Here is a 21,106-nt window from a genome sequence, read left to right as displayed (position 1 = left end):
TTATGATTGATTATAATGAGCATTATAATTCACTATGAATGCGCTCATAATGCACTATAGATGTAGTCTTCATAGAAAGTGTTACCAAAAGTTCTTCCTGACCAGGACATTTCATACAATAATAAATTATTCTGTAGTCATTTCATTTTACTTAATATATTTGATAAAATGTATTAAATATAAATGCGTCCTTGATTTTGAGGCAGTTGTTTAAGTAACTTTAATATAAACATGTCTGAGATAGAATCTGCTTATTCTGATCACATTAAATATAATCTTTATGTGAAGGTGCCAGGATTGGCAAAATTCCGTCCATGTCTTGAAAATTATGTTTTAATTGGATTAACGTCCACAAGTTGCAGCCCACCCTAAATAGTTCAAGAGAGACCACGACAAATGAGCAGTGTTTGGCACATTTATATAGTTTTAAATGGTTCATTTTATAGTTTTAAATGGTTATATTGTGACTGTTTTTACTACATTAGTTTGAATCACTACATTTTAGAGATGAGAAATATTTGTAATAAATTTAGTCATGGATTATTAACATTTAAAATGTTTGAAATTGTTTTTTTTATCAAATGCTTAAATTTTGTATGTGTTTATCAGTTCCAAAGTTTAATAAATCAGACACTGATGGCACAGCGCTCTGTTTTTGAGTCTTTTTTTCTTTTAAAAGTAACTAAAAATGCATTGCCCTGGTTACTTGTGAAAAAATATTTCACAGGGGTTACATCCCTGAAAAAAGGTTGAAAACCACTGAAAATCCATAGTGCACGGTCTAAAGTGTGTGGTGCATGTGCATTTTGAAAATCCCACATTCCTCCTTACCATCCATCTGGTGTCAATCTTCTTATCTGCTGTAATAACCAGCGTTGCAATGCAGAACACAGGAATAATCTGGACCAAGAATCTTTGTTTTTATGATAATTATACCACAGAATCACAGTTAATTGGACAATGATGATGTATTAATGATTAAATGACATTAATTTTTCACATGGCACTTTCCAGTTCAGTTCAGTAACATGACTTTTTTTTTTTTTTTTACATTTATACTTTTAGTTTTTCACATTAACAAGCCGCGGATGATGGAGGCAATGAACAGTCCAAGTCATCATCATCCCATTTTTCACTGTTGTCCAGTTCTCACAAAGCACGTTTGACAGGCAGCCAGAAGTCTTAAATCATGCAGCTCCTCAGTCTGTGTCCATGGTGAACAGATTGTATCAAACCCAAAAAACCAGGAGAGGAAGCAGGGTGCTGTCGTTAGTCCCGGCCAGGAGATGATGGGCAGCCACAGTCAGATTCTGGTTGTTTTTTATTGGATCCGCTGCTCGGCGTTTCCTCTCACACCTCAATAACCACAGTGTCTTTACGATGTTTGGGCTCATTTGCAAGGTGCGGTTTCTCTGTGCGAGTATGCCAAACCAGCACCTGAAAAACAGAAGAAGAAGAAGAAGAAGAGGTGTGAGGAAATGTGCTGACAGTGGAAACACTGGGCACTAAATAAAGAATGAACAGGCTGTTATGGTTGGATAAATACAGCACAGATGCAGGTGGAAGGCAGAGATTTACTGATGCTGTGGAAGAGCAAAGACTTACATTCATATGTTTTAGATTAGAGCTGCTGACATAATGTGATTTAATGTGAGTTTTATATGAATGGCACTTTACCGTGTTGTGTGTGGAAGGTCCCTTTAATTACTTTTTTTGGTAATTTTGTCTTTTTTTTAATAATTTTGTGTCTTTTTTCAGTAATTTAGTTTTTTAGTTTTTCAGTCATTTTGTGTCTTTTTGGTCATTTTGTGTCTTTTTTTAAATTATTTTGTGTCTTTTTGGTAATTATGTGTATTTTTTTGTCATTTTCTGTCTTTTTAAAATAAATTAGTATTTTTTTGGTCATTTTGTGTCTTTTTTTGTCATTTTGTGTCTTTTTTTAATTGTTTTGTTTCTTTTTTGTAATTATGTGTATTTTTTGCTCATTTTGTATCTTTTTTGTCATTTTGTGTCTTTTTAAAGTAAATTAGTTCTTTTTTTTGTCATTTTGTGTCTTTTTTTGGTTATTTTGATACTGCCTGCTGCGGCCCCCAGATAATTTGATTTTGAGACCCCTGTTGTAGGTTAAAGGGTTATTCTTGGTGTAATATTAATAGTACTGGCCATCTCTCCTGCAGGTAATAATGGTCAGTAGTAGTATTGTTAGATTTACGCTACAAAAACCAATTCCTACTACTTCTACTTTAGGGGCAGGCAATAAAAAGTATTCAGATCCCTTAATACAATTCTACCTCTCACATTCACAATTTTCCACTTCGGCATTATTCATCTTTTATAAAGAAGAAAATACATTTATCTTATTTGTTAGATCTGAACAACACACATAATAAATTTAAGTCAAAAATAGTGAATGTTAACATAGTTCTACCTTTACCTGCTGAGATCTAAGAACAACACACACAAGAAAAAATGACTCCCTAAACTATTGGCTGTTTACAGACTGACTTCCTGCTCCACCTCTGATCTCCAGCAGTTCACCATAAACACAGTTTACCCGTTCATTGAAGGATTACAACCAAAAATCTTTTAGGTGCTCCCACTCTCTGAATAGTGCTTTGTTTGTTTGCTGCTTGTATTTCTTTGCAGAATGTCATGTTTCTAGTAAAGGTCTCCAAAAAAGTCTTGGTCTTTATCAGATCACAAATCCATTTAATACCTTCCGAAACCCAGCATTCATGCATTCAGTTTCAAAATAAAAGAGATCCAAGGACAGTCAGATGTGAGCCGAATACACTAAAGATCAATCTGACCCGACCTGGAAATAACCAGCGTGAAGCAATCACTCCAATCTCAAAAAGAGGAGAAATACAGTCATGGGGAAAAGTCCTGGTACAACTAAAGGTACATTTAATTGGACAAATATAATGAAAACAACAAAAATACTTCATAAGAGTTTAATTTAAGAGCTGATATCTAGACATTTAACATGGTTTTCTTGATAATGATTTTAGTTTTGGTTACCAGACAATAAAATAAACAAGAAACTGAAGAAAACGAGGGTGGTCTAATAGTTTTTTCTGTTTCTCCTATGATGGTAAATACATGTGATCAGAGCTGATAATGAGTCTGTTCGGATAGTATTCTCTAATACATATCAACAGACTATAACTGACCCATTTTAAGCATTTTAGGCATTTTAAAATTTGACCATTTTTGACAAAAATCGACATAGTATAGTATGACTTTTTTTTGAGGGGGTCATTTTTGGACATCGCATAATATGGTGTTTTTCTGACATTTTTGGCCATATTATGCTCTAATATGTATCAACAAACAAAAATTGACCCATTTTAGGCATTTTAATGCATTTTAAAATTGTACAATTTTTGACAAAAATCGACATGCTACAGTATGACTTTTTTTCAGTTTTTGGACATCCAATAATATGGTGTATTTCCTGTATTTTCTGGCCATATTATGGTCTAATATGTACCAACAGACCATATTTGACCTTTAAGGCATTTTTATGCATTTTAAAATTGTAAAGTTTTTTGACAAAAATCGACATGCTATAGTATGACTTTTTTTTGAGGGGGTCATTTTTGGACATCACATAATATGGTGTTTTTCTGTCATTTCTGGCCATATTATGCTCTAATATGTATCAACAAACGAAAATTGACCCACTTTAAGCATATTTATGCATTTTAAAATTGTACCATTTTTGACATAAATCGTCATGCTATACTATGACTCTTTTTTCAGTTTTTTGGACATCCCATAATATGGTGTTTTTCTGTCATTTCTGGCCATATTATGCTCTAATATGTATAAACAGACTATAATTGACCCATTTTAAGCATTTTTAGGCATTTTAAAGGGTGACCTAGAACGTGCCTGGTGGGACACCGGGTAGAGTTTGTACCACAGAGGTTTAGTGCTTGCAGACAGGCAGCCTGGGTTTGAATCTGGCTCGGAGCCCTTTCATGCATGTCTCCCCCTTTCTCTCTTGACTAAATAAAGAATTTTTAAAACCTTTTTTGACAAAAATTGAAATGCTATACTATGACTTATTTCAGTTGTTGGACATCGCATAATATGGTGTTTTTTCCACTTGGGTGTCAGACATATTGACACCAAGATCCACCACCTGCTGAATGAGAGTGACACCTCTGGAGCTAAATATGGGACAAACCTCCATCACATCCCAGGAGACACATCACACTGACTGGCTACTATGAGGCCAATATGGTGTTTTAAAGCTGCAGGGTATTTCCACCAATGGAAGGCCCTTTTTGAAGTGAAGGCTTCATTCCTTGATGATGCTCTGATGAAATATCTGTCAAATGAAAGACACTGCTGCTGTACTCTTTGAAACAGGAGAGCACATTGTATCCTCCTGCTGCTGAATGTTGAATCTCCAAACACAGTAAAAACACAGTGAAAAACACGTCTGACACCTTGAAATGCATCACATCAGGAGCAGCGTGCACACACGTCTCTGCAGCTGTTTGTCTTGTGTTTGCAGGCCAGTTTTCACAGCAATAGAACGGTGAGAAAACACTGTGATGAATGCAGAGACGGATATTTTTGTGCAGAGAGGAAGAGACTCAAGTCAGGTTATTTGTTGGAGTGTTTGTTTTTTTTAGCCAATGCCTAATGAGCCTATAATTCACATGTGTGACATTTCTGTGTCCAAAGCAACACACACACACACACACACACACACACACACACTCACACGGAGGCATGATTTATTCCTGGCTGCCGCTGTTACTGTCTTGCTTTGGTCATTTTGTGTCTTTTTTGGTAATTTTGGTCTTTTTAAAAGTAATTTAGTTTTTTCTGTCATTTTGTGTCTTTTTGTCATTTTGTGTCTTTTTTTAAGTACTTTAATTTGTTTCTGTCATTTTGTGTCTTTTTTTGGTAATTTTGTGTCTTTTTTGGTAATTTTGTGTCTTTGTAAAAGTAATTTAGTTTTTTCTGTCATTTTGTGTCTTTTTTTGGTAATTTTGTGTCTTTTTGTCATTTTGTGTCTTTTTGTCATTTTGTGTCTTTTTTAATGTACTTTACTTTGTTTCTGTCATTTTGTGTCTTTTTTTGGTAATTTTGTGTCTTTGTAAAAGTAATTTAGTTTTTTTTCTGTCATTTTGTGGCTTTTGTAAGTACTTTAGTTTTTTCTGTCGTTTTGCGTCTTTTTTTGGTAATTTTGTGTCTTTTTTGGTAATTTTGTGTCTTTTTTAAGTAATTTAGTTTTTGCAGAGAGGAAGAGATTCAAGTGAGGTTATTTGGAGTGGTTTTTTTTAGCCAATGCCTAATGAGCCTATAATTCACATGTGTGACATTTCTGTGTCCAAAGCAACACACAAACACACACTCTCTCTCTCTCACACACACACACACACACACACACACACACACACACACTCACACAGACTCACAGAGGCATGATTTATCGCTGGCTGCTGCTGTTTCTGGGCTTCTTCAGGTGGAACGTGTCACTTCCTGCACACTGTGCTGCTAATTGGCCCGCTTTGCATATCTAACGAGGCTAATGTAGCAGCCACTTAAGCATCACTCCAGAGCTGTGAGGGAAACGCTGCTGTGTGAGTCTGTGCATGTGTGTGTTTTGTGCACGCTCACTAATCATGCAGCCGGAGACTCACACCTCTCTCTCTCTCTCTCTCTCTTTCTCTGTTTTTTTCTACTTCTGCACGAATCTCTTTCTCCCAGTTTGCTCTCAGTTCTCCTCATTCATCACGTCCACTTTTTCCTCTCCTGGCTGTGCTCCTGTTTCTATCTTTCTTTTTTTCTCCTCCCTGAGGCGTCCTGCAGACAAAAAGCTTCACCAGGTTTCAGTGTTTCTGCCTTAATGGCCACAGAGAGAACAGGCCTGTTTCTCCCCGTCAGGAGGAGAATCTGTGCAGGAGCACTGAGGATGATGGAGTAGAGTTCTAGTTTCAGCTTCAAATAAGATACTACGTCTTAGAGCAGGGGTCTCAAACTCCAATCACGGCCCTCGTGACGATATTTTGTGGCCCCCACCTTGATATGAAAGTTTAATGTGAGTTTTATATGAATGGCACTTTACCGTGTTGTGTGTGGAAGGTCCCTTTAATTAGTTTTTTTGGTCATTTGGTGTCCTTTTTAAATAATTTTATGTCTTTTTTAAATAATTTTGTGTCTTTTTCTTGTGGTCATTTTGTGTCTTTTTTGGTAATTTTGTGTCTTTTTTTGGTAATTTTGTGTCTTTTTTTGGTCATTTTGATACTGCCTAAAGCATGTTGATTTTTCTTGTTTTTGGTGATTTTGGGTCCTTTTCCTTCCTGACAGTGAATACGGGTTAGCTTACTCATGTAAGATATTCTGTCACTTGATAATAAACCATGACAATAAACTTTAATTTCTTTTTTTGTCATTTTGGGTCTTTTTTAAGTAATTTAGTGGGTTTTTTTTTTTTTAATTTTGTGTCTTTTTTGGGTCATTTTTTGTCTTTTTTTATTAAGTTTGTGTCTTTTTTTTTGGTCATTTTTAAAATAATTTATTCTTTTTTCAGTCATTTTGTGTCCTTTTTTGTTTATTTTGTGTCTTTTTTTAAGAAATTTAGTGTCTTTTTTGGGTCATTTTGGGTCTTTTTTGGGTCATTTTGGGTCTTTTTTTGCTCATTTGATAGTGCCTCCAGCAGGTAATTTGACTATGAGACCCCTGATCTATACAAATGAAATAAACAACGGGTTAAAGTTTCAGTCCCTGGCAGAAGACGTCCTATTGTCTCGTTATGTCTGTCTTTTTAAACTCCACCTCCAGTCTCTCCATCTACCTCTCCTTTATGTCTTTTTAAAATAATTTTGTGTCTTTTTTTTGGTCTTTTTGTGTCTTTTTGGTAATTTTGTGTCTTTTTTTGGTAATTTTCGTTTTTTTTGGTCATTTTGATACTGCCTCCAGCGGCCCCCTGGTAATTTGAGTTTGAGACCCCTGTCTTAGATGGTTGCACTTAAATTCCAGTTTATTGTAACTTGGGTCTTGTTTTTTGTAGCTCTGGCCATCATTTTGAGTTTTAAACATTTTACTCTCAATAAACAATATACCTATGATGTGATACGACTATTTGACACCATACACTTCTATTCTTTTGAGCACTTCAAGGACTTGAGACTGGAAAAATGCATTGATTCCATTTGTAAATGGAGTCAAAATGCTTTCAGGATCAGGTCACCCAGACCAGATCTGGTGGCGGTCAGAGATGCATTTAGGAATATTAATGAATAAAAAAATTAAGTTTAGAGAAACCTGAGAGCCAATAGACCAATTAACGGTTTACCAACAATGATGACAGATTCTGTGGGCGGAGCCTAACTGGTCATCCGGACGTCTTTCCTGATTATTTTCATGGTTTAAGGAAAAGGACCCAAAATCAGACATCGCCACCAAAAACAAGAAAAATCAACATGCTTGGACATCCCAAAATATGGTGGGTTTTTTTTGTTGCTGCTATTTTTGGACAAACTATACTACTACATGTATCAACAGACTATAATTGACCCATTTTAAGCATTTTAGGCATTTTAAAGGGTGACCTAGAACGTCCCTGGTGGGACACCTGGTAGAATTTGACCATTTTTGACAAAAAAAATTGACATACTATGACTTTTTTTATTTTATTTTTTATTTTGGAAGTCCTCTATGTTGTGTTTTCTTTCTGTCATTTCTGGTCATATTATGCTCTGATATGTATCAACAGACTGTAATTGGGCCATTTGAAGCATTAGGCATTTTAAAACTTGACCATTTTTGACATAAATCAACATGTTATACTACAACTTTTTTCAGTCTTTTAACATCCCATAATATGGTGTTTTTCTGTCATTTCTGGCCATATTATGCTCTAATATGGATCAACAGACTATAACTGACCCATTTTAAGCAGGGGGGATTTTAAAATTTGACCTTTTTTGACAAAACTTTTCCTCTGAGTTTTTATGCCACCAGTCTGCCCATGAAACTGACGTTGACTCCAGATTGGTCTAAATCATGGGTCTCAAGCCCTCGTGACGATATTCTGTGGCCCCCACCTTGATATGAAAGTTTAATGTGAGTTTTATATGAATGGCACTTTACCGTGTTGTGTGTGGAAGGTCCCTTTAATTATTTTGTTTAGTAATTTTGTGTCTTTTTTTGGGTAATTTTGTGTCTTTTTTGGTCATTTTGTGTCTTTTTTGGTCATTTTGTGTCTTTTTTGGGTCATTTTGTGTCCTTTTTTGTTTATTTTGTGTCTTTTTTGGGTGATTTTGTGTCTTTTTTGTCATTTTGTGTCTTTTTTAAGTAATTTTGTGTCTTTTTTTGGGTCATTTTGTGTCTTTTTTGGTCATTTTGTGTCTTTTTTGGGTCATTTTGTGTCCTTTTTTGTTTATTTTGTGTCTTTTTTGCGTGATTTTGTGTCTTTTTCGTCATTTTGTGTATTTTTTAAGTAAATTTGTGTCTTTTTTTTTGTAATTTTGGGTCTTTTTTTGCTCATTTGATAGTGCCTCCAGCAGGTAGTTTGACTTTGAGACCCCTGATCTATACAAATGAAATAAACAACGGGTTAAAGCTTCTGTCCCTGGCAGCAGACGTCCCATTGTCTCATTATGTCTGTCTTTTTTAACTCCACCTCCAGTCTCTCCATCTACCTCTCCTCTCTTCCCTCCTCTCCTCCTCCTTCTCCTCCTCCTCCTCCTGAGCTATCATCTGTCTCCATCTGCTCCTCTCTGGTCCTGTCCCTGCTGTCTGTTGCCATTACTCTCCTGCTCTAACTACATTACAGCTGCTGTCAGTCGCCTGCAGACACATCAGCGTCTGTGCCCTCCATCGTCCAGGTCGGATTCTCTGATCACATGTGAGGAACCTTCCTCAGAGTGGACGGAGGCTGGAGTCAGGGCGCCTCGATAAACAATCATCTCAACCACAACTAGAGACCGAACAAAGGTGGTTGAGAATAGAACTGAAGCTACACTGTAGCCTAAAAACAAGATAAAAACAGTAAATCTGAGGGAAATGATCTTGCTGCATGGACAGATAATTTCACAATTTGACAAGATTTCTTGAATTAAGATTATTAAATCTAGAAATAAGCATGTTGAACGCTTAAAATAAGAAATTAACTCTTAAAACAAGATGAATTAAAGCTCCCAGCAGCGATGAACTGGCCCGAGCAGAGTGACCTGATGATTATTTGTTTCTTAGCAAGATAAGACCGAGATACTGTGTTTTTTGTGTGGTCATTTTGTATCTTTTTTTAGCCATTTTGTGTCTTTTTTTTGGTCATTTTGTGTCTTTTTTCAGTTATTTTGCCTTTTTTGGTCACTTTGTATCTTTTTTTTTGTCATTTTGTGTCTTTTTTTTTGTTATTTTGTGTCTTTTTTAGTCATTTTGTGTCTTTTTTTTGTTATTTTGTGTCTTCTGTGGGTTTTTTGGTCATTTTGTGTCTTTTTTGGGTCATTTTGTGTCTTTTTAAAATCATTTTGTCTTTTTGTGTCTTTTTTTGGTCACTTTGTGTCTTTTTTAAATCATTTTGTGTCTTTTTTTAGTTATTTTGTGTCTTCTTTGTTTTTTTTTGGTCATTTTGTGTCTTTTTTGGGGTCATTTTGTGTCTTTTTTGGTAATTTTGTGTCTTTTTGCGTCTTTTTTGGTCATTTTGTGTCTTTTTTTAGTAATTTTCTGTCGTTTTGTGTCTCTTTTTGGTCATTTTGTGTCTTTTTTGGTCATTTTGTGTGTTTTTTTGGGTCATTTTGTGTCTTTTTTTGGTCATTTTATGTCTTTTTTAAGTCATTTTGTGTCTTTTTTTGTCATTTTGTGTATTTTTTTAGTCCTAAAATGTGATTTTGAATCTTTTTTAACTTTCAAAACACTATCATGCTCAATAAAGAATTTTAAATGTGTCAAATGTGAACAAAGGTGTCAAACATATGAGAGGGTTCCATCCAGTTCTATCATTTGATACTAAATCTATTTGAGCTTGTCTCCAGTTTTACTTGGTATATCATCATCAAACTGAAACTGGCCTCATGGAGTTTACAGCCAGAACTTTAGAGGTCAATTTACAGTAGGGCTCCACGCTGCTTTGTTTTCTAGTCTGGATGGAGGCAACAGGTCTTTTGGAGGCTCCACGGGGTTAAAGGAGGTGATAAGTTGCTCTTTAATGAAACGTCTCCTTGGTTATAGAGGAGAAGTTAACAGGGATTTCTCTGAGTTATTCTGTCTGTTCAGTAAATCTTGTAGCAGAAGGCACATAAAAGGTTTAAATCACTCTTAAAATAGACTCTTCAGCCCTTCAGGAAAATCCTTTTTCCATTTGTTTTTCTGTGGATTTAACGAAAGCTTGATTGATTCCCCATAAATACTCTACGCCACGTTCAGAACAAGGTGAAGTCAGTTTGTTTTAGCTCCACATTGTTTGTTTTATTGAGTTATGTGACTATTCAACTCAAACATTTAGAATGGGGATTTATATAATAATAATAGGGTTTTATCTGAGTTTTTTAAGAGTTCCTCTACAACTATATGGCAGTTTAAACATAAAATATATATTTTCCAGTTTATAATAAGTAGGATGATGTCACCTGGCTCCAAAGACATGCAAGACATGAGAGTGAAATCCTTCTTGTTAAGATCTTATCGTAACTTAATGCAAATAGGCACATTATCAAAAATTGTAAAAACTATTCCTTTACATTTCTGTATCATACACTGTAAAAAATGTCTGGAGATTTTAGGGTGAAAAACTACTAAACCATGACAGTAAAAGACCATAAAATGATAAATGGGTTAATTCAGTTTCAGTAACAATGAAACACCATATAATAAATGTATATATCAGCCAAAACAGTGTTTTTTACAGTTGTTTTTAGAAAAAAAAATACATTACCGTAAAATACACTGTAATATGTATTTAATGTAATATATACATAAGCACCACTGTATTTTTTGCATTTATCTTTTGTAAAAAATACTTTTTCTCACTGTTAAATGTACTAAACACCATATCTCTAACAGAAATATACTGTAATATTTAATGGTAGATTTTTTAATTTATTCATTTTAATTTATAAAGTATTTTCTTGTCAATTATATGGCAAAAGAGTGTTTCTTTTGATGGAAAAACCTTTTATTTATACAGTAAAAAATGGAATAAAATGGCAATCTTAAACTGTGAAATCAACAGTGTCGTTTTTTTTTTACTGTTTTTTTATTTTATTTTATTTTTTACAGTGTATGCATCACTGATTGCCTTGTCTGATATTTGATATCTGGTATAATATATGATTGGAATAATTTTGTTTTCAGACACAATCCTCTATTAATTATGGTTTCACTTTCATCGGGATATGTTTGGAAGAGATTGTTTAATACAATTTTGAGAAGATAAACACTTTATCTGTCAAAATAAATCACACTGTCACACTCATTTCATGGAAAAAGGTCAAAAAATATTAAAATAATAATATAATAATAAATTAATACATCAGAAATGCAAAAAAAAGCAGGAGGAAGATAAAAAAAATGAAGGTAAATGAGAACTACAGGAGGGTCAATCAGCAGAACTGCCGAGACTAAAGTTATTAATAAACCTGGATCAAAAATATGAAGATAAGGAAGACGAGGAAAAGGAGACGGAGAGAAAGAACTGGAAACAAATCAGCAGATCTGCCTGGACCATGATTTAAACCCTCCTAAAAATATATTTTTATTCATGTGTGTCTAATCTACCCAGCATATGTGCTGAAAACTAGGCTCGGACATGTTTATTCTACACCAAATCCTGATCCTGTTGAGCTTCCTGCCAAGTGGGAAACCACAGATGGTTTCACAGGTTCACATATGACCTGAGGAAACACTCGGGATTCATTTCAAACTAGTGACAAAATTCAGTTTTCAAGTCAAAAACATAAAGATTTATGTATTTACAAAGATTGATTGCTCCATAAATATGCTCTTTTTCCATTGACTTCCATTGTTTATGTGAGGATAGAGTCCTCATATTTCATGTTCAAAAAATGCTTAAAATGGGTCAATTAAAGTGTGTTGACACATATTAGAGTATTATATTGCCAGAAATGACAGAAAGACATAAAAAATGACCCCCTCAAAAAAAAGTCATACTATAGCATGTCGATTTTTGTCAAAAATGGTCAAATTTTAAAATGCATAAAAATGCTTAAAATTGGTCAATTATGGTCTGTTGATACATATTAGAGCATAATGGATGTCCAAAAATGAGAAAAAAAATTTTTTTTTTGCTTAAATGCTTAAAATGGGTCAATTGTAGTCTGTTTGTAGATTTTGAAAACTCAGTGTGTTGACAACAACAACAGCTGGTTCTGACTGATGATGTCACACCTGATGATGTCACTAGATAGATAGATAGATAGATAGATAGATAGATAGATAGATAGATAGATAGATAGATAGATAGATAGATAGATAGATAGATAGATAGATAGATAGATAGATAGATAGATAGATAGATAGATAGATAGATAGAAAGACAGACAGACAGACAGACAGACAGACAGACAGACAGACAGATAGATAGAAAGATAGAAAGATAGACAGATAGACAGATAGACAGATAGATAGATAGATAGAAAGATAGAAAGACAGATAGATAGATAGATAGATAGATAGAAAGACAGACAGACAGACAGACAGACAGACAGACAGACAGACAGATAGATAGATAGATAGAAAGATAGAAAGACAGACAGACAGATAGACAGATAGATAGATAGATAGATAGATAGAAAGATAGAAAGACAGATAGACAGATAGATAGGTAGATAGATAGACAGATAGACAGATAGACAGATAGACAGATAGAAAGATAGAAAGACAGAAAGACAGATAGACAGATAGATAGATAGATAGATAGATAGATAGATAGATAGATAGATAGATAGAAAGATAGAAAGACAGATAGACAGATAGATAGGTAGATAGATAGACAGATAGACAGATAGACGGATAGACAGATAGAAAGATAGAAAGACAGAAAGACAGATAGACAGATAGATAGATAGATAGATAGATAGATAGATAGATAGATAGATAGATAGATAGATAGATAGATAGATAGATAGATAGATAGATAGATAGATAGATAGATAGATAGATAGATAGATAGATCACTTTATTCATCCCCGAAGGGAAATTCGGTATGACCAGTGATGTCATACTGGAGCTAACTGGAGCTAACTGGAGCTAACTGGGCTCCTCACTGGATAAACTGGAGTCTCATCTCGTCTCGTGACTGCAGACAGGAGCTTTATGAGTGATGATGTCACGTCCCGCTGCTTTTGTAACGGTGACGTGATGGATGCTGATATGACGCCGTCCTGTCTCTGCTGACTGATGATGTCACAGCCCGCTAATGGCCTGTATTAATATCAGCGGTAGGGCTCCTCCATTAGTGTAATGGGGCTGATAATGATGATGATAGCTTCAACACAGAGCTGTCTGCAGCAGCAGCAGCAGCAGCAGGCTGTAAATGATGATCCGGCAGCTCCGGGGGTCTTTATCCAATCCCCCACAGGAAACATTTACCCACAACCCACCAGGGACTTACAGTGCAACAATGTGACATACAGTGGAGCAGTAAATGGAGATTACACAGTGAGGGTTCCAGGTGAAGATGCTGCACGCTGCACTTTTCTCCACACTGATATTTGCAGTGTAGCAGGATTAAATAATTCAGTTTACTTAATCTACTGAACTAAATATTCATCAACAACACTGAAAACCAGAGCCTGCTGGTTCCTCCTTGATGCTGCCATGTCTGTTACATCCCACAACTTAAACTCTCCATATTGTGGTTAAAATTAGCCTCTTGATTTTCATCTTAAAACTGTGTAATCCTTCTAATGCAGCACAATAAAACGCATTACTTGCAAATCTCTGATCCACTCACTGCAGTCATTTTCAAACTGAGCACAATGCTACATAAACCAGCATTGAAAAGACTACAACTGACCAATTTTAAGCATTTTTAGGCTTTTTAAAATTTGACAATTTTTGACAAAAATCGACATGCTACAATATGACTTTTCTGGGTTTTTTTACATCCCATAATATGGTGTTTTTTTGTCCTTTCTGGCCATATTATGCTTTATTATGTTACAACAGAATATAATTGACCCATTTTAAGCACTTTTAGGCATTTTAAAATTTGACCATTTTTGACAAAAAAAACACATGACTTTTTTCCCTTTTTAAAAAATTTTTTGGACATCCTTTCACATGTTTTCTTTCAGTAATTTCTCGCCATATAATGCTCTAATCTGTATCAACAGACTGTAATTAACCCATTTTAAGCATTTTTAAATACAAGTGTACAAAAGAGATTTTGATTTTTCATTGTATTAAAAAACACAATCATCCCGTTCTTAAAGCCATTTGATAGTTTAATGCTCTAATCTGTATAAACAGACTGTAATTAATCCATTTTAAGCATTTTTAGGCATTTGAAAATTTGAAAAATTTTGACAAAAATCGACTTACTATATATAGTATGACTGTTTTTTAAGGGGGAGGCATTTTTGGATATCCTATAATATGGTGTTTTTGTTTTTGTTTTTGGTTTTATAGCTATTTTTGGACAAAGTATACTATTACATGTATCCACAGACTATAATAGACAAAAGCATTTTTAGGCATTTTAAAATTTGACTTTTTTTAAGTGGGTCATGATAATGCTAGCTACAGTAGCAACAGTTTTTCTCCTGTCAGTCTGATATCTCCTGTATGATGACGTATTAGAGCAATTTAGATAAATTTGTAACTTTAATCTCAGACTTTTTTTCTCAGAAATTACGTTTTCATCTCTGATTATTTATAATGATTACATTTGCTAAAGGTTTAGACTATAATTAACCCATTTTAAGCATTCTGAGGCATTTTTAAATTTGACAATTTTTGACAAATATCGACATGCATCATTTTTGGACATATAATATGACTTTTTTTTTGAGGGGGTCATTTTTGGACATCCCTTAATATGGTGGGGTTTTTTTTGCAATTTTGTGGACAAACTATACTTATACATGTATCAACAGACTATAATTGACCCATTTTAAGCATTTTTAGGCTTTTTAAAATTTGACTATTTTTGACAAAAATCCACATGCTATAGTATGACTTTTTTTTAAAAAACATCCCATAATATGGTGTTTTCTGTCATTTCTGGACATATTATGCTCTAATATGTATCAACAGACTATAATTGACCCATTTTAAGCATTTTTAGGCATTTAAAAATTTTACATTCCCATAATATGATGTTTTTTTTTTTCTATTTTCTGGACAAACTATACTACCACATGTATCAAAAGACACTAATTGAACCATTTTAAGCAATTTTTAGGCATTTTAAAATTTGACATTTTTTGACAAAAATCAACACGCTATTGCTATCGTGTGACTTTTTTTTTTGAGGGGGTCATTTTTGGACATCCCAGAATATGGTGTTTTTTTCATCAAGAGGCTATAATTAACGCAGTTTAAGCATTTTAAAAATGTATACCATTCTGATCCAGTAAATGAATGACTCGGTGTTGGTTTGAAACAAACAGGAACGTGATGTTTAGTTCACGTGTTTTTCCTCTGAAAGGTAAAGATGTAATAGAATCCATTTCTCACAAAGTCCTTTAAGGCTTTAACTCTGTGATGGTTGTCAAGAGGATGAGTGGCTTCATAAAACCAAGTGCCAACAGGCTCTGTGGTGATTTGAGATGAGCTGCATCGATCTGAGCTGTCTGAACACACAACCAGGATTGATAGCGCCATAACGCCGATTCTATCCAATCCGGAGCTCTGCTGTGTGTCTAAGTTTAGCCCAGGCCACCAGCTTACAGCTCGCCTCATGCTGTCAATAGAGGGGAGATAGAGATGCCCCATGGTTAGTTACTGCTGGGATGGCAGCCATTATTATGGCTGCAGTTTAATATCTGCACCACGCACACACACACACAGATATATTGGGCTTTTATTAAACCTCAGTCTGTGTCTTCCACCTGCAATATGCAGGTCAATGCAGCCTGATAACATTCTCATTATATAAATGATCAGCCGTGTCCTGCATAATCAAACAGCAGCGACTGAGAGAGTGTGTGAATTGTAGAAAAATCTCTTTAATTTTATGAGGAATACAACATGGTCTCACAGAAATCCGTGGAATAGCCACGGAATCGCTCAAATCTCCGTGAAACTGACACGGATTTCGCTACAATGCAAGTTAATGACAGTCATATCCCGTGGCTATTCCAACATACAAAGTGATTATGTACATTCACTGAGTGAATATTTAGAAAATAAAACATATATTTCTCGCTAGAAATGTGATCAAAATCCATTTTTATGCAGAAACTAAGTCAAAATATTAATTTTTTCACTAAAAATGAGAGAACTGTCCGCCATGTTTTTTGTTCTGACTGTCGGGACCTTGAAAGTCACGTGACTTGGAAAAAACAATAGGAAAAAATATCCATGGGATAGCCACGGGATATGACTGTCATTAACTTGCATTGTAGCGAAATCCGTGTCAGTTTCACGGAAATTTGAGCGATTCCGTGGCTATTCCACGGATTTTGAGTTAAGCGAAATCCGTGGCTATTTCACGGATTTCTGTGAGACCAGGTTCGAGGAATATGAATTAAATCTTAACTGTAGACATGAGCCTTTGACCCTAAAGACATAAGTGCAAGTAAAGGAGTTGCATAAAAAAATCAGGGTGTGTAACGCAAAGCTACCTTCTGTGTTTGTTTTAGGAATGGGTATTTTATTTAATTTCCATACTCGTAAAAAAAAAAAAAAAAAAATGTGTGGAGCTGTTTTTATGGTTAAAGAACCACCACTGTTGATCTGATGTGACTCAGACAGAAATAATGTTCACTGTAGTCTAAACCATTCTCAGATTCAGTCCTTATCTTTCAAAATAAAAGCCCTAGACATACACTGCATCACTGATCACCAGAGAGAACTTACATTTACCATTAATTTCCACTGAACAGTATTAAAGTGTTGGTAACACTTTAGATTAGGGAACTCATATTCAACATGAATGCTTATTAGCATGCAAAAAAGTAACATATTGGCTCTTAATGAGTCATTATTAAGTAGTTATTAATGCCTTATTCTGCATGGCCTTATTATACAACCAGTAAGACATTAACTGAGAGTTTTAATAACCTAACTACTTAATAATGACTAATTAAGAGCCAATATGTTACTTATTTGCATGCTAATGAGCAACCAATTAATGTTGAGTATGTGTATCCCTGATATAAAGTGTTACCGAACTTTTGCCCCCATGGGACGTCTGTTGCCGCGGTAACAGCGGCGCCTGGTTACTGACCCGGGTGCAGTTGTTGGCCTTGGGCTCCAGCTCGGTGACTTTTGTGATCTGCTTGAGGAAGTCGGACTCCTGCATGCCGGGCTGGGAGCCGCGGCGCTTGAACTGAGCCCGCGGGTTCCCAAGGATCACCTGGAGGTTCACCGCAAAACCTGAGAAGAAGAAGAAGAAGAAGAAGAAGAAGAAGAAGAGGAAGAAGAGGAGGAGGAGGCAGAGAAAGGGGAGAGGAGGTTAGCCGGCATGAATTAAAAGCACATTATGAGTCTATTATAATCACAGCAGAAGATGATAGAGTGCATTAGTGTATCTAATGACTATGATATGGCTGATATGAATCCGTTTACCACAGGGGTCTGCCGTTCTCCTGTGATAATTACACTATAGATGAGCAGGAAATCAGCAGAAAGTCAGAGGGAAGTCAAAGAGCTCATGATGGCGGTGTGTTGTAGCCGAGGTGGGGATTAATGGCCGGCTGCAGCCACATTTAATCAAACTGATTAGAAAAATTGGGGACAGTGGGAAAAAAATGTGACACTGCATAATTACTTTGAAAGACATTAGCTGACCTACAAGCAGAAATATGTCTGAACGTTAAAAGGAACTCTGATGAGTGAGATTAATGCACAAATAATGTCCCATAAGTCAAATAATCTACTTTATATTCAACTTTACTGATATTACCAGATAGTACTGGCCTCGCACTGACACTGTTTTGATACAGGCCAACGTTAAAATACCTTTTTATACGAATGCTGCTGCCCCCGCGACCCGGCCCCGGATAAGCAGAGGAAAATAGATGGATGGATGGATAATAAGGGCTGGGCGATATGGCCCTGAAAGATTATCACGATATTTCAGGGTATTCAGGTTGCCATAACGATATTCTTGACGATATTACAAAATACTGGAAAATATATAGAAAATTTGATTTTTTTTTTGTGGTCTGTTTAAATAAATAAAAGTAAAAATAATATTTTTGACTCTTGAGTATTAGCAAATAATAAAAATAACCATTTAGGGCAGGGGTCTCAAACTCAAATTACCTGGGGGCCGCTGGAGGCAGTATCAAAATGACCCAAAAAAGACACAGAATTACCAAAAAAGGCACAAAATTATTAAAAAAGACACCAAATTATTAAAAAAAGACACAGAATTACCAAAAAAAAAGTAATTAAAGGGACCTTCCACACACAACACGGTAAAGTGGCCATTCATATAAAACTCGCATTATAGTTTGAGACCCATGCTCTATAACATACTCTTCAGTCTCTTCGTCTCTTCACCCGGCCTGAAAACCTCCTCCTCCCTGCGGTCCAAAGCTCCTGTAGGAGCGGTGTAAACACCAACACTCACCTGGTGCTCCGAGCTGCAAGCAGTGTTCCAAACTTAGCAACTTTTTCAATATATTCACTCTCCTTTTTCTCTTCTATATATATATATATATATGTATATATATATATATATATATATATATATATATATATACATATATATATTTTATATAAGGGTCTGTGTGTTTCCTTTGTGTAGATGTGAGTCACTGTGCACTGGTTTGTATCCTTAAAGGCATTCGAGTAAAAACTCTTTTTAGTATGAACTTCTTTTTTAACCTACAAATGTTTCCTTTAAATATGGTGGACGTTTAACCTTCAATCTGTAAAGCATTAGTTCAGTATGAGCCTTTAAACTCCCTCTCACCTTTCTATGTATCTGTAAGTGCTAGTAAGTACAAGGTTGGGATGCTTGTGATGGTTGACCTGGCTTAAAATGCAGCAGACTTAAACCGAACTCATTTGCATGTCTGCAGTTTCTTTCTGTGTGACCCCGGCTGACACTCACATTACTCAGAGGACTGCTGTCTGCTGGCCATGTGTCAGTAGCTCAGGAAAACTGCAGCCTAGAAAGTGCTGTGCAGCCAGGGGGAGAGAGGAAAGAGGAGGCGAGGATGCTGAATTACTCGGGGTAATTCACCACCACTGATTGCCAAGGCGTGCCACCCACTAACAATTTGCATAAATAAATATTCAGTAATTATGCCGAGACCTTGTGCATGGAGGATCTCAGCAATTTCTGAAAATATCCTCCTGTCACACTCTAAACTAGAAACTTCAGCATCCCTCGGAGAAATGCTGCACTGCTTAAAAACATAACTGCACCTACTCTTTCACTTCTGCTGTCTTGATGGGGCATTTAAGGACTGTACCAATTACTATAAACGTCATGCTTTAAATTACATGATAGCGCTTGGATTTTTCAATGTGTTTTTCTGTCTTTCCAGGCAGCTACTTATTTCCGACTGAATGAATATTAACTTGCAGAGACTTGACACTGAGTGGGTTTGTGTTTTTCATCATCAGACATTATGCCTGTGAAAGAGAAATGCATAGATAATTTTACAAGGCTTCTGATTTGGTTAATTCAGCTCCATATTCGAGGCCAAACAGCAACATTTAAAATGCAAGAAACCACAGTGATCATTGGATCCGTACAGTTTCAGAGTGCAATTCACTGAACAGCTGTACACAACATTTGCTATGATTATATTACTTATGATCAAAACCTAACAAGTCAACAACACAGTTAAACATTAAGCAAGTACAGCAAGACAAGACATAGCAAGCCGGCTAATATTACTGACTAGTCCAACAGCAAGAAGACAACTCAGTATCTGTCTACAGCCTTTAATTTTACAAAGATCTCTAAAAGCCAGTCTATTTGCTCTTGTCTGGCTCATTAACTCTCCTTTTTCTCTTCTCATTATCCTCTATAGCATACCCTTCAGTCTCTTCGTCTCCTCACCGGGCCTAAAAACCTCCTCCTTCCTGCGGTCCAAAGCTCCTGTAGGAGCGGTGTAAACACCAACACTCCCCTGGTGCTCAGAGCTCCATGCAGTGTTGCCAACTTCGCAACTTTGTCAATATATTTAGCAACTTTTCAGACTGCTCTAGCCACTATTTCTCAAAAAAGTGACTAGCAACAAATCTAGCAACTTCTTCCGGTGTTATAGGAGACTTTTGGAGACTCGTTCTTACTCTTCTTAACGAGCAGCTGGTGCTGCCGGCTCCAGTCTGTCTCTTTTGGGTCACTTTTGCCGGTCCTGAGTTTGGATAAAGGAGGAGGGTTGAAATTGTGACAGATGACAGTGGATTTGCAGTTCTAAACATATTTATGGTGTTTTTAGTCACTTTTTGTCTTTCCCACTACGTTACACCTCTCTCCTACAGCGTCCAATACACTTACATGCACATGGTGAATTATGCAAATTAGGCGATGACATCATTTAGCGACTTCTAGTGACTTTTAGGACAGCAAATAGCTACTTTCCTTACTGAGGAGTTGGCAACGCTGCATGAAAACCTCCTCCTCCCTGCGGTCCAAAGGTCCTGTAGTAGCGGTGTAAACACCAACACTCCCCTGGTGCTCCGAGCTCCAAGTCCTGGCTAGTGTTGCCAACTTAGTGACTTTGTTGCTATATTTAGCGACTATTCAGACCCCCTTAGCGACTATTTTTCAAAAAGCAAATGGCAAACAATCTAGCAACTTTTTCTGGTGTTATTGGAGACTTTTGTAGACTCGTTCTTACTCTTCTTAACGAGCAGCAAATAGCAACTTTCCTTACTGAGGAGTTGGCAACACTGTCTGAAAACCTCCTCCTTCCTGCGGTCCAAAGCTCCTGTAGTAGCGGTGTAAACACCAACACTCCCCTGGCCAACACTAGCCACAGTT

General features: G+C 35.9%; 1 protein-coding gene across 1 annotated transcript in view; it reads right to left on the bottom strand.

The window, feature by feature from the left end:
• Positions 1-896: 896 nt before the first annotated feature.
• The window catches only part of b3gat2 (beta-1,3-glucuronyltransferase 2 (glucuronosyltransferase S)), an 84,841-nt gene continuing 64,631 nt past the window's right edge, over positions 897-21,106 (bottom strand). Inside the window, exons 3-4 of the mRNA XM_059359760.1 lie at positions 17,384-17,532; positions 897-1,437 (exon numbers count right to left, since the gene is read on the bottom strand). Coding sequence (XP_059215743.1) covers positions 1,351-1,437; positions 17,384-17,532 — 236 coding nt within the window. The 3' untranslated portion in view covers positions 897-1,350. The remainder of the gene's footprint in view (positions 1,438-17,383; positions 17,533-21,106) is intronic.

This window comes from Centropristis striata, chromosome 20 (genome assembly GCF_030273125.1).
Source record: "Centropristis striata isolate RG_2023a ecotype Rhode Island chromosome 20, C.striata_1.0, whole genome shotgun sequence".
Classification (NCBI taxonomy): domain Eukaryota; kingdom Metazoa; phylum Chordata; class Actinopteri; order Perciformes; family Serranidae; genus Centropristis; species Centropristis striata.
Note: the sequence above shows the minus strand (reverse complement) of the source record. Positions and strands in the feature narration are given on the sequence as shown.